The 14,433-nt window shown below is 37.9% G+C and overlaps 1 protein-coding gene and 1 non-coding gene across 5 annotated transcripts in view; one reads left to right on the top strand and one right to left on the bottom strand.

The window, feature by feature from the left end:
- The window catches only part of SEC23A (Sec23 homolog A, coat complex II component), a 58,480-nt gene that overhangs the window by 21,927 nt on the left and 22,120 nt on the right, over positions 1 to 14,433 (bottom strand). For 3 of the 4 annotated variants that reach the window (XM_014464804.1, XM_023762917.1, XM_014464805.1), the window contains 4 exons: positions 14,088 to 14,168; positions 12,415 to 12,504; positions 10,829 to 10,938; positions 5,334 to 5,487 (listed from right to left, as the gene is read on the bottom strand). In XM_014464804.1, the coding sequence (XP_014320290.1) occupies positions 5,334 to 5,487; positions 10,829 to 10,938; positions 12,415 to 12,504; positions 14,088 to 14,168 (435 nt within the window). The remainder of the gene's footprint in view (positions 1 to 5,333; positions 5,488 to 10,828; positions 10,939 to 12,414; positions 12,505 to 14,087; positions 14,169 to 14,433) is intronic. The other variant, XM_006099268.2, reaches the window with a different exon arrangement.
- On the top strand, positions 11,914 to 12,019 carry LOC111828032. The gene has a single exon (XR_002831784.1). It is a non-coding gene; the product is annotated as a U6 spliceosomal RNA (small nuclear RNA).

Genomic DNA, 14,433 nt, shown 5'->3' with positions numbered 1-14,433 from the left:
ATCGATGGGCCACCTCCTGCACGCCCCATACTGGGGATTGAGCCAGCAACCCAGGCATGTGCCCTGACTGGGAACTGAAGCAACAACCTTTCAGTGCACAAGATGACACCCAACCAACGGAGCCACACCCACCAAGGCCAATATGGCAATTTTTGAACCTGAAGTGTGAGACAGTAGAGAAACATTCTAGACATAATCCTACAGAGAATTCTGAAGAATTATAATCTTTCTGAGTCATTTCACTAACTTATGCAAGAAGGGACACAAAAAAAGTCCATCTCCACAATGAAAACTGCTTATCAGTGGGTTTTTGCATAAACTGATAAACCAAGTTGTACTATTCAATTTTATGTCATAGCTTATAACCTACAAAGGCAGTAATAGCTCCAGCAAAAGGGAAAAAGCACTTTACTATGAATCACAGTCATTTGACAAATAAAGGTGCTGATTCCTTAAACAACTTTTAGAACCTCAAATCAATCAAGTGTTTGCTAAAGTCACATTCAGTCAAAAGGCTTAGGAAACAAACTATTTCAGAGCATAGCTTATTACCCAGACAAGGAAAAGTCACACAGTTGGTGAGAATCTAATAATGCTGACATGTAAAATTACCATAAGTAAAATGCTGGGACAAGATGCAATCTGAGAAACTGTAACAACATAATGTTAAAACAATATAATAAGTAAACACACTGATAACACGTTACATGATGCTGAGAGGTGTGTGTAATTAGCTGAAAAATAACAGCTTCTCTATTCAGGTTAATGAATCAACAGGTTTCACCAATTTCATGTCAAATAACTAAATAATAGTCAAATTCAAGAAAACTTTACTGCTGCCATAAATAAGCAAAGGTAAAAATATACTGAATGTTTTATCTTCCTATCTGAAACAAAAGGTCTGTCTTGGAAGAATTGTGTTAGCTTTTGTACTGATGATGTATGATCTATGAGAGGTTTTGTCTCTTGTTAAAAAAAGGACATGCTATTTTTAAGTACAAAGGGAGAGGGATTATGTAGGAACAGGAGAAACTTTGGGTTATGATAGCTATGTTTATTATCTTGACTGTGGTGATGTTTTCATGAGTACACACAGATATGTATCAGAACTTATCAAATTATGCACTTTAAATATGTATATTTAAACATTTTTGAAAGAAAGAATTATTGTGCTAATAAATGTTTCAAATGACTTATATTTCATGGCATGTCTTAGTACCAACTATAAATATTAAATCCACATAAAGCCTTTTTTTTCCCTATAGAATCCCTGTGATCATGTGAAATAGTCATAGCTAATGAGATGTAAGTAGAAGTCTCTGCTAGAGTTCTGGGAAAAGCCTTTGCTTTCCAAATAAAAATAAAATATATCCAACTAGAAAAAAAAAAGGACATGCTGATGTTGTCATAATACTGCATTCTTCACACAAAGGTACTAGTATACAAACACTTTGAAATGAAATGGGGAAAAAGTTCCAAATGATGCCACAAAAATGGTTAACTTTATTAAACCAAGATTAGTTCACTCAAGAATGTTTTTTCAACGACATGAAAAGCTGAGACAAAGAGCACAAAAGCCTCCTTACAAATAGAAATCAGAGAGTTTAGCAGAGAGTTCTCACCAGGGTGTTTGAGAAGGAAATAATAGGCCAAAGTCTGTTGAGTAACAATGGAACATTAGGAAAAGAACTTAATTAAACTCTAGGTCATAATGTAAGCAATAGGTTCCTGACATGTTAAAAACCCATCATTATCAATAACTTTACTAACACACACTTTGGTGATCTAGATCCAGATAATCAAGACATCTATATTTTCTATAATTAGTTATATAATGTACTAGTGGCCCGGTGCACGAAATTCGTGCATGGGGGAGGGTATGTTCCTCAGCCTGGCCTGCACCCTTTCCAATTTGGGACCCCTCGAAGGATGTCCTACTGCCAGTTTACAGGGATTGGGCCTAAACCGGCAGTCGGACACCCCTTTCGCAATCCAGGACTGCTGGCTCCTAACCACTCACCTGCCTGCCTGCCTGCCTGATTGCCTCTAACCACTCTGCCTACCGGTCTGCTTGCTCCCAACTGCCTCCCCACCCCCGCCCCCCGGCTGCCGGCCTGCTTGCCCCCAAATGCCCCCCCGCCAGCCTGATCACCCCAAACTGCACCGCCTGCTGGCCTGCTCTCCCCTACTTTCCCTCCCCACTGGCCTGCTCATCCCCAACTGTCCCCCTGCTGGCCTGCTCACTCCAAACTGCCCCCCCTGCTATCCTGATCACCTCCAACTGACCCCCACTGATGGCCTGCTTGTCCCCAACTGGCCCCCCTGCTGGTCTGCTTACCCCCAACGGCCCCACCCCCCACCAGCCTGATCACCCACAACTGCCCTCCCCTCTTGGCCTCTAACTGCCTCTACCTCGGCCCCGCCACAATGGCTTTGTCCAGAAGAACATCTGGAAGGTCTCCCAGTCTAATTAGCATATTACCCTTTTATTAGTATAGATGAATTGTTTTATAGAATGGGCATTTTATTACAGATGGTTTCCCATGGCATTTTTTCTAAAGAAGTAAAAATTACTTTAAAAAATGTTTCAGGAAGACTTTGAGAAATTTACAGTATCTGCTTTTCTTCCAAGAAAGTTGTCACTTTTATGCCAGAGTGAGAATTATTTGTATGCTTTGTATGTCAGCATTGGGCCACTGTGACTGGGGGGCACTTAGCTTGACTTGAGAGTAATTATCTTGCTCACTGGCTGGGAGGGAGGGTGTGTGGCAGAAGAGATAAATACTCGGTTCTGGATTATTCATAGATTGCTGACTTTCTGGATTGCTTGTGCAAGCCCCTCCTTTTATTGATGTCCACCTTCTACTGACAGACATCTACCCTGGTAGAGAAATGAGATGAAACTCTCTTTCTTTTCATTGTAAAAAGCATTTGAATTCCTAAGGTGTGATAAGGCCTCCCAGCCATCCACAGTTAAGGTACACATTTTCATGGAGGATGTTCCCACTCTTGAATAAATCAAAACAATTTTTTTTTTAATTTAAACTTTCTTCTATAACTGTTTTGTTACTTAAAAGCTAGTTTTTTTGAAACTACTTCCAAAGCTTTTCAAGCTGTATATGTCCTTGGAATGAATTTATAAATTAGAATTGAGCCTGGCCAGTGTGACTCAGTGGTTTAGCATCGACCTATGAACCAGGAAGTCAGTTTGATTCCAGGTCAGGCCACATGCCCGGATTGTGGGCTTGATCCCCAGTACGGGGCGTGTAGGAGGTAGCCGATCAATGATTCTCTCTCATCATTGATGTTTCTTTCTTTTTTTAAAAAATATATTTTATTGTTTTTTTACAGAGAGGAAGGGAGAGGGATAGAGAGTTAGAAACATCCATGAGAGAGAAACATCAATCAGCTGCCTCCTGCACGCCTCCTACTGGGGATGTGCCCGCAACCAAGGTACATGCCCTTGACCGGAATCGAACCTGGGACCCTTCAGTCCACAGGCCGACGCTCCATCCACTGAGCCAAACCGGCCAGGGCTCATCATTGATGTTTCTATCTCTCTCCCTCTCCCTTCCTCTCTGAATCAGTAAGAATATATTTGAGAGAGAGAGAGAGAGAGAGAGAGAGAGAGAGAGAGAGAGAGAGGAGTGTATATGTTTGTAAATAACAAAACATGTATTTGATGCTCTTAGAAAGTCTTATTTTCTTTCATTAAAACTTGTGCAGTATAGGGAACTCCATAGATTCTTTTAATTTGAAGAAAGTTAGAGGGAAAGGTACTAATTCAGAGTTCCTTGGGAAAATGTGTCACATATATTTTTTTATGTTTATTTTTTTTAAATCAAAAACTGAAATATTTTCTATTCAGAAAATATATTTGGATCTAAATATCTTCTATAATTTAAAACCTAAAATATCAGTTTAAATATTTTAAAAATGGTTGGGATGTTTGTTTGTTTTTAAATAAGTTAGGTTACTGAAGTTCTACATGTTACTGGATCACCTGGGGTAATTTTCTGATTGGAAAATTAAGAATTATAGTCAGAGGGGAGGACATGAGAATTTTTAAAGAACATATTCAATTTACTTTAGAAGCCGAACCTCTCTTATCATGTGACTTGTTTTGTATGTTTGTTAAACTATATTATCACATAAGCATTGCTGCTATTAGAACAAACAGTGACAGTTGATTCGGGTCATTTGAATGTCCACTGTCTGTTTTAATTTGTATGTTCGTTTTGACTCTGTCATATGCTCAAACTTCAGTGGAAGTCATGAGAACCTATTATTTTTGCCTGCTCCTTCCTTAACTTTGGAAATATTCTTTTTTACTCAGAGGGACCTTAACTTTGATGTAAGAGATTGTTTCCGTTGCCAACTGTTTTCTTCCTTGCCAAGTAAGACAGTTGTTGTGAACTCTTCGTGATGCCTTCCCCAGGATATTTGCAGATGTGGTTGGGAAAAGTCATTTCATCCCCAACCTTTGCATCTCAGGTGCTGAGGTGCTGGGGGTGCCATGGCGTTCACAGGGAAGCAGGCCAGCTGGCACCCCCGGCCCCGGGGGTCCCGGGGGTGCCGGCTGGCCTGCGCCGGGGCTCTCTCTGCCTCCGATCGCCATGGCGATCACGGGCAAGCAGGCCAGCCGGCACCCCCGCCCCAGGAGGTCCGGGGGTGCCCGCTGGCCTGATCACGGGCAAGCAGGCCAGCGGGCTCTCTCTGCCTCCGATCCACAATGCGATCACCGGAGCCTTTGCCCGCCCCCCACCTCTTGCCTGCCGCCTGGGTTTCCGATCCCTTTCGCCTCCCAGGATTGCGCCTATGTATGCAAATTAACCGCCATCTTGGTTGGCAGTTAATTTGCATATCACCCTGATTAGCCAATGGGAAGTGTGTCGGAGGTACGGTTAATTACCATGTTTGTCTATTATTAGATAGGATAAATTTTATACACCAATTAAGTTCTCTTAAAAATTTCCATTAAAATGAAAATAGAAAACTAAAACCATAGCAATGAAGAAAAGTATGCAAAAAAGCAGTAAAAACAGTTATAGTAAATTAGTATTATATCTTAAAATAATGTGGTATCAACCAAAATAAAAATAAGATGTTCCATAATTGTAACTTTCATTTTAAGGAAGAAAGGCATTTTAGTTATTGGAAGAGGTAAGTGAATTCTACTGTTCATTAATATGCCTTTTACAGAACTTGAACAGGAGACCCTCATACAGTCTTTTAGTTACACTGTTAAAAACTTTTAAAAAGATTATTAGCCACAAATATTTACTACAGATAAAGACATACAGATTTAGAAAAGCACAATGTTCACTACGTACCAGTCGAATGAGCTGTCTGTCTAGCCATCTAAGCACATCTGGCCCTTCCTCTGTTTCTGCTCTATATATTGCCAGCCTGGCCATAAGAATGGCAGCAGCCTCCTGGTCAAAAGATGCAGCAATGCTTTGGATTTGAGTTTGAGCATCTGCCCAGCTAAAGACAAGAAGAAAGCACAGAAATGCTGCTAAATTATTATATTCACAATATCACAGTTGGACTCTCACACATATTTAAATTTAAAAGGTACATAAAATTACTACAATATTTTAAAATTCCAATATTATCTAGATGTCCCCTGACCAAGAATCAAACCCACCACCTTTTGGTGTATGGGAGGACGCTCAACCAACTTAGCCACACCGGCCAGGCTAGGTGGTGTGTGTTTTTGTTTGTTTCATTTCTTCACCTTTTTCACCCAGCACCTGAATCCCCACCCCTCTGACAGCCATCAGTCTGTTCTCTGTATCTGAGTCTGTTTCTATTTTCTTTGTCAGTTTATTTTGTTCATTAGATTCCACATATAAAAGAAATCATATAGTATTTGTCTTTCTCTGACTGGCTTATTTCACTTAGCATAATACTATCCAGGTCCATCCATGCTGTTGCAAAAGGGAAGATTTCCTTCTTTTTTTACAGCCAACTAGTATTCCATTGTGTAGATGTACCACTGCTTTTTTACCCACTCATCTACTGATGGGAACTTGGGCTGCTTCTAAATCTTGGCCATTGTAAATAATGCTGCAATAAATATAGTAGTGCATATATATTCTTTTGAATCTGTGTTTCAGGAGTCTTCAGATATATTCCCAGAAGTGGAATTGCTGGATCATAAGGCAATTAGTTTCATTTTTAATTTTTTGAGGTAACTCCTTACTGCTTTCTACAATACCTGCACCAATCTGCATTCCTACCAACAGTGCACAAGGGGTCTCACATCCTCATCAACAGTTGTTGTTTATTGATTTATTGATGACAGCCATTCTGACAGTTGTGAGGTGATATCTCATTGTACTTTAATTTGCATTTCTCTGATGATTAGTAACATGGAGCATCTTTTCATATGTCTATCGGCCTGTACGTGCTCTTTGGAAAAGTGTCTATTCAGGTCCTTTGTCCATTCATTACTGGATTTTCGGTATGCTTTTTTTGGCGTTAAGTTCTATTAGTTTGTTATAAATTTTGGCTATGGACCCTTATCAGATGTATCATTGGTGAATATGATCTCCCAATCAGTGGGGTGTTTTTTCATTTTGTTGATGATTTCCTTTGCTGTGCAAACTTTTTAGTTTGATCTAGTCGAATTTGTTTACTTTTTTCCTGTTTCCCTTGCTGATAGTGCTACATCAAAAAAAAATATATCGCTATGAGAAATGTCCAAGATTTTACTGCCAATGTTTTTTTTTCTAGGATTTTTATGGTTTTAAGTCTAACATTTAAGTCTTTAATCCATTTTGAGGTTATTCTTGTGTATGGTGTGAGAAGGTGGTCTAGTTTCATGTTTTTGCATGTTTATATCCAATTTTCCAAACACCATTTATTGAGACTACAGTTACTCCATTATATGTTCTTTCCTACTTTGTCAAATATTAATTGACCATAAAGGCAGTTTATTTCTGGGCTCTCTATTCTGTTCCACTGATTTATACGTCTGTTTTAATGCCAGTATCATGCTGTTTTGATAACTACGGCCTTATAATATAGTTTGATATTAGGTGGCATGATTCCTCCAACTTTGTTTTTTTTTTTTTCCTCAAGATTGCTGTGGCTATTCTGGGTCCAAATTTTTGGAATACTTGTTCCAGTTCTGTGAAATATGCCATTGATAACTTGATATGAATTGCATTGAATCTATAGATTGCTTTGGGTAGTATGGGCATTTTAATGATGTTAATTCTTCCTATCCATAAACATGTTATATGTTTCAACTTATTTCTATATTATTCAATTTCTTTATTCTGTGTCTTAATTTCCAAGGACAGGTCTTTTACATCCTTGGTTAAATTTATTCCTAGGGATTTTTTTTTAAATGCACTTGTAAATAGGTTTATTTTCTTAGTTTCCCTTTGGTGTATATAAATGCAATTAATTTCCGGATATTTATTTTGCATCCTGCTATTTTACTAAAGTTATTTAGCAGTTTTAGTAGTTTTTCAGTGGAATCTTTAGGGCTTTATACAGTATCATGTCATCTCCAAATAATGAGTTTTCTACCTTTTCAATTTGGATGCCTTTTATTTCTTGTCTGACTGCTGTGGCTAGGACTTCCAGTACTATCTTATATAATAAAAGTGTAATATGCAAATTGACCAAACAGCGGAATGAGCAGTCGCTATGATATGCACTGACCACCAGGGAGCAGATGCTCAATGCAGGGAGCCCTGGACTGCAAGAGGGCACAGGCTAGGCTAAGGGAACCCCCCACCCCATCCAGTGCATGAATCTTGTGCACTGGGCCTCTAGTGTTGAATAAGATTGGTGAAAGTAGACATCCCTGTCTTCTTCTGGATCTTAAGGCAAACGCTTGTAGTTTTTACCCACTGAGTATGATGTTGGCTGTGGGTTTGTGTATAGCCTTTATTATGTTGAGGTATGTTCCCTCCTTTCCTACTTCGCTGAGAGTTTATATCATAAATGGGTGCTAGATTTTATAAAATGCCTTTTCTGCATCTATTGCTATGATCATGTGGTTTTTATCCTTCATTCTGTTTATGTGGTGTATCAAGTATATTGATTTGTGGATATTATACCAACCTTGCATACCTTGCATACCCACTTAAGCATGGTGTATGATTTAATGTATTGCTGGATCTGATTTACTAATTTTTTTTTTGAGGATTTTAGCATCTATGTTCATCAGGGATATTGGCCAATAATTTTCTTTCTTTGTAATGTCTATATCTGATTTTGTAATTAGCATAATACTGGCCTCATAAAAAGACCTTGGTTGTGTTTCCTCTTCTTGAATTTTTTGGAATAGTTTGAGAAGGATGGGTTAGTTCTTTGAATATTTGGTAAAATTTACCTTTGAAGCCATCAGGTCCAGGATTTTTGTTTGTTGGATTTTATTACTGCTTCAATTTCACTAGTTATGCTCTGTCTATTCAGATTATCTTATTCTTCCAGATTCAGTTTCAGAAGACTGTGTTTCTAGGAATTTACCCATTTCACACACGTTGTCCAATTTTGTTTGCATATAGTTGTTCATAATATTTTCTTACAGTCCTTTGAGTTTCTTTAGTGTCAATTGTTACTTCTCCTCTTTCATTCCTGATTTTATTTATTTGAGCCTCTCTTTTCTTGATGAGTCTGGTTAAAGGTTTGTCAATCTTGTTTTATCTTTTCAAAGAAACAGCTCTTGGTTTCATTGACCGTTTCATTGCTTTTTAGACTTTATTTCATTTATTTCTACTCTGAACTTTATTTCCTTTCTTCTACTCACTTTGGGCTTTGTATGTTCTCTTTCTAGTTCCTTTAGGTGTAAAATTAGATTTTTATATATATATATATATATATAAGCATGACTTTATTATTATATATTTTTTAATCTTTATTGTTGAAAGTATTATATAGGTCCCCCTTTTTCTCCCATTAACCTCTTCCAGCCCACTCCCATCCATCCCAGCCAGGTCATCACCATCCCATTGTCTGTGTCCACGAGTTATGTATATATGCATACAAGTTCATTGATTGATCTCTTCCCATCCACTCTCCCCTGCTTTTCCTGAGTTTGACAGCCTGTTCAGGCTTCTGTGTCTCTGGGTCTATTTTTGTTCATCAGTTTATTTGGTTCATTAGATTCCACATGAGTGAGATCATGTGATGCTTCCTTTCTCTAACTGGTTTATTTCGCTTAGCATAATACCCTCCAGGTCCATCCATGCTATTGCAAATGGTAAGAGTTCTTTCTTTTTTATTGCCACCTAGTATTCCATTGTGTAAATATACCATAGTTTTTTTATCCACTCATCTGTTGATGGGCACTTAGGCTGATTTTAATCTTAGCTATTGTAAATTGCACTGCTATGAACATAGGGGTACATATATACTTTCTGATGAGTGTTTCAGGTTTCTTAGGATATATTCCTAGAAGTGGGATCACTGAGTCAAATGCGGGTTTCATTTTTAATTTTTTGAGGAAACTCCATTCTGTTTTCCATAATGGCTGCACCAGTCTATATTCCACCAGCAATGTACTGGGATTCCCTTTTCTCCACAACCTCTCCAACACCTGTCGTTTGCTGATTTGTTGATAATAGCCATTCTGACAGGTGTGAGATGATATCGCATTGTCCTTTGATTTGCATCTCTTGGATGATTAGTGACTTTGAGCATTTTTTCATGTCTCTTAGCTTTCTGTATGTCCACTTTGGAGAAGTGTCTATTTAGGTCCTTTGCCCATTTTTAAATTGGACTGTTTGTCTTTGTTTTGTTAAGTTGTCTTTGTTTTGTTAAGTCTTTGTTTTGTTAAGCTGTATGAGTTCCCTATATATTTTGGAGATTAAACTCTTATCAGATGTATCATTGGCAAATATGTTCTCCCATACAGTGGGCTCTTGTTTACATTGTTCATGGCTTCTTTTGCAGTGGGAGGTTGGCCAGCCAGCCCGCCCTGATCAGCCCGATCAGGGCCGGTTGGCTGGGGGTGGGGCTGCAGGCGATTGGCCAGCGGGCCCTACCCCCGATTGGAGGGGGCAATTGGGGGCAGGGCCAGCTATAGGGAGGGGGCTGTGGGTTGTGGGCCGGCCAGCCTGCCCCCAAATGGGGTGGGGTGATCGGGGTCAGCAACTGGGGGAGGGGCCGTGGGAGGTTGGCCAGCCAGCCCCACCCACAGTGGTGTGGGGGGACAACCAGGGGCGGAGCTGACTGGGGGAAGGGACTGCAGGTGGTTGGCCAGCAGCCTGCCCCTGATCAGGGTGGGGGCAGATCTGGGGTGGGCCAGATGAGGAGAGGGGCTGGGGCTGGCTGCTGGCCCTACCCCTTTTTGGGGTAGGGGGCTGCAGTCATGGGTGCAGCCAGCTGGAGGGAGGGGCAGCAGGCCCATTGGGGTGGTGGGGGCCCATCAGGGGTGGAGCTGATAGTGGGAGGGGCTGCAGGTGGTTAGCTACCAGCCCCGCCCCCTACTTGGGTAGGGGGTGATCAGGGGCAGGACCAGTGGGGGGAGGGGCTGTGGTTATTATACAGGTATATAATACATCATATATATTATTATTGTTTATAACAGGATAATATTAGCTTTTCTCCTCCTCTCAGGGGAATAAGATAAATAAAAGAATATTTTGTAGAATGTGTCTTAGAAATAGATTTTTAAATTGCTTTACAATTCTTAACAATGAATATTTTAGCAAATAAGCTGGGCTAGAAAGAAATAAAATGCTATTAATCATAAATGTTCATTTTCCAGTCATGGATATCACTCAAAATAGGAACCCAGTTTGGGAGCACAATCCAGAATTGTGTTGATATGTAAATTAAATCTCTAATAAATACAACTTACTTCCTTGCAATGGTGGTCACTCGAATGCGTCTCTGCCCACTTGAATGCTGATACTGAGTCACAAACTGAATTGCACCACGCCCTCCTTGAGGAATTGGAGCATTATGCTGCTTAAAAGTAAAGGAGTAAAAATAAGCAAAATCTATTATGTTGTTGTCATATAGTCATTGACTGTACATCCGAGCACTAATAAAATTAATTCTTATATCAATTAGAAGGATGTTTTTTACAGTACATACAAAACAGTTGTGATATGTCACATAAAAGAGAATTGGATTTGGCAAAGGGGAAAAATGATGAAGGATAGGAGTGAGTCCAAGGATATCAATTTCATGTAATACATAATTCAGAAGGATATGAAAGAAGAAATTAAGGAAGAAGTGTAAAGAAATTAACGGATAAGGAGAGGGGTGAGGCAATTTTGCCTAATATTAATTGGAAAAAGAAACTGAACTAAGTCATACTCCCCTAATTTGAAAACAGAACTTTTAGGAAGATAATCACATGATGAACAGATGACCAATAGAAAACTATTAATGAGAAGAGAGTAATGATTATAGTAATGATCCTCAGAAAGAAATAGCAAGTAGTTAAAAGAAATACTTTCTTCATGCCCTTTGACAATAGATATTCTTGCTTTGATTTTGTTTGTTTGTTTTGGTCAATAACAGCCATTATCTTTTTCTCAAATTTTAACTGTTAGAAAGGCTGATTGTTAATAGTCTGTGGTTCATTTTATGCCTAATAACTACTGGCATAAAAAATCGTAATTTATACATTAAAAATAATTCTTTAATATAACTTCATTCTGTAGCAAAAAAAAAACTTCCTTCCTCTCTCTCTAAAAATCAATAAAGTAAAAATTTAAAAGAGATTCCAATATTTGGAAAGATTTTCCATCAACGATGAAAGAGAATTATAGATTGTCTGCCTCCTGTACATCCTCTATGAGGGATTGGAGCCCGCAACCCAGGCACGTGCCCTGGTTCATAGTTATGCTCAACCACTGAGCCATGCCAGCCGGTAATACTGGAATCTTTACCTAGTAATTTTTTTCTATGTGTTTTGATATATTAAACTTTTTTGTGCTCGCTTCAGCAGCACACATACTAAAATGGAATAATACACAGAAGATCACCATGGCCCCAGTGCAATAATGACACACAAATTTGTTAAGAATTCCATATTTTAAAAAATATATTACGGGGGGAAAACTTTCTTGTCGGACTCATATATCATTACATATATGTACCTTGTCACAATTAGGAGCTAGATATCAAATTACAAAACTGCAGAACAAAATTTAAGATTTTACTTATGCTTCCATTTTATATTTATAAACAAAAACAGAGACTAAATTGGGTTGCCCAAGGTTAGGCATTTGCCAGTTTCCCTGACATCTCTTTCTATTATAGTATGTCCTCTCACAAGGAGTTTAGCTTTGAAAAATAGAAAATAACAAAAACTCCAAAATAAAACAAGCTTTGGGTTATATTTATTACTGGAAGGAAAAAAACAAAAAAGTCATGGCCTAAATTAAGTACTTGTTTAAATATAGGTTTCAATATTCAAATATAAAGTCATACCTGATTGACAACCTCAAAATATATGGCTAAGGTTGTAGTGGGACTAAGTCCACATATCTTCCATTGACAAGTGCCACCTGTTCCTATCTCCTGTAGAAATAAAATATAATATGTTTGAAAATTAGACAACATAATTTATTACTATAATATATACCAAAGTGAAAAGAAGGGGAATAAAACCACCAGTAAGAAAACATCCATTTCAGGTTTCTAACAAATTCATTGAATATTAAAAACTTAAAAATGTTAAATCATATAAAATGTAACATCAAATAAAATTAAGCAATTTTTACACAATAAAATTATAAAATAATTCACATTTTTGCTAAGTAAATATAAAAGTGTTGATAAGTTCTCCATATTGTAGACTTTAAAAAAAGTATATACCATTTAATAAAGTAATTACAACTAACATCCTTTATCGAAATATTTGATATGTGTAAAGAAATATTGATTTAACACATAATATATGCACATAAGAATACAGTTTCTCCACCAATCAGAAAGGACATATGCACCCATATGTTCATAGCAGCACAATTCACCATAGCTAAGATCTGGAAACAGCCTAAGTGCCTATCAGTAGATGAAAGGATTAGAAAACTGTGGTACATCTACATGATGGAATACTATGCTGCTGTAAAAAAGAAGGAACTCATACCATTTGCAACGGCATGGATGGAACTGGAGAGCATTATGCTAAGTGAAATAAGCCAGTCAATGAAGGAAAAATACCACATGATCTCACTCATTCATGGATAATAAAGACCATTATAAACTTATGAACAATAATAGACACAGAGGCAGAGCTGCCTCAAACAGACTGTCAAAATGCAGCGGGAAGGCCGGGGAGGGAAGGGGGGCAGAAGGGGGGTAAGAGATCAACTGAAGGACTAATATGCATGTATATAAGCATAACCAATGGACATAAGACACTGGGGGGTAGGGGAGGCCAGGGGATTGTCAAGGGCAGGGGAAAAAAGGAGACATATGTAATACCCTTTGTAATACTTTAAGCAATAAAAGAAAAAAAAAAGAAAACTGGCAAAAAAAAAAAAGAATACAAGTTCTCTGGATCAGAACTGCTAAGCAGTCTTATTCCCAAGAAAAATTTTAAGAAATAAATCTTCACCATGTAAACTACTTAAAATTAATTTTCAACTCAGTCATTTTAAAGATGTTTACCCACTTTGTGTTATTTATCCCATAATCCTCTCTATAATAACTACATAATTCTACAATTTTTAAGTGCATTATACATCCACTAAATGGAATAATAAGGATGGATTTGAAACGTAAGTCTAATTTGTTTACTTTGTTGTAGATTCTACTAACAAGTAAAATTCAGAATTAATTTTGATTTTCAGAAGTCTCCAAATTTCTAAATCATAGTTGTTGTTTTTAGGCACACTGGGGTAAGAAATAACTTAGGCATAAAAAATAGAAGACTGGTGACAGTACAAAAGTTTTAATTTAGGAGTGGGTGGGAAAAGGGGTATTCAGACAGAGCAATTACAAACAGAGGTATACCGATAGAAGCTGAGCCACATTCTACTAAAAAACTGAGTCCACACAATATTTTTAAAGCAATGCTATAAGCTGCCACCCAGGTCTCTGTTGGTTATGTCCTGAGAATTAAACTATACTTTATTTTTAGAATAAAGGTGACTTACATTTTCAGACACACAGGGTCCTTTAGAATTGAGAGACACACAGGGTCCAATAGCTCCTGAAACTTTTATTTCCCTTGAGGTCTGCAAATAAGAACATGGTACAGTTTGGTGTGCTCAAAAATACGCTCAAACATTCAACTGTAAGTATATAAGAATAAAGATTTTCTTCCACATTTAAAGTTCAATGAAAATATACTAATGTTAAAATAATTAATCAATGAATACTTCTATGTTAACTTCCAAATTTAAAATCTAGCCTTGGCCTAACATTAATCCTCTATTTCAGTTGCCCAGAGGAGGTCTCCATTTGGTAACTCACCCTCAATTAAGTATCATACCATACCCA

This window comes from Myotis lucifugus, unplaced genomic scaffold (genome assembly GCF_000147115.1).
Source record: "Myotis lucifugus unplaced genomic scaffold, Myoluc2.0 scaffold_268, whole genome shotgun sequence".
NCBI classification, from domain to species: Eukaryota; Metazoa; Chordata; class Mammalia; order Chiroptera; family Vespertilionidae; genus Myotis; species Myotis lucifugus.
Note: the sequence above shows the minus strand (reverse complement) of the source record. Positions and strands in the feature narration are given on the sequence as shown.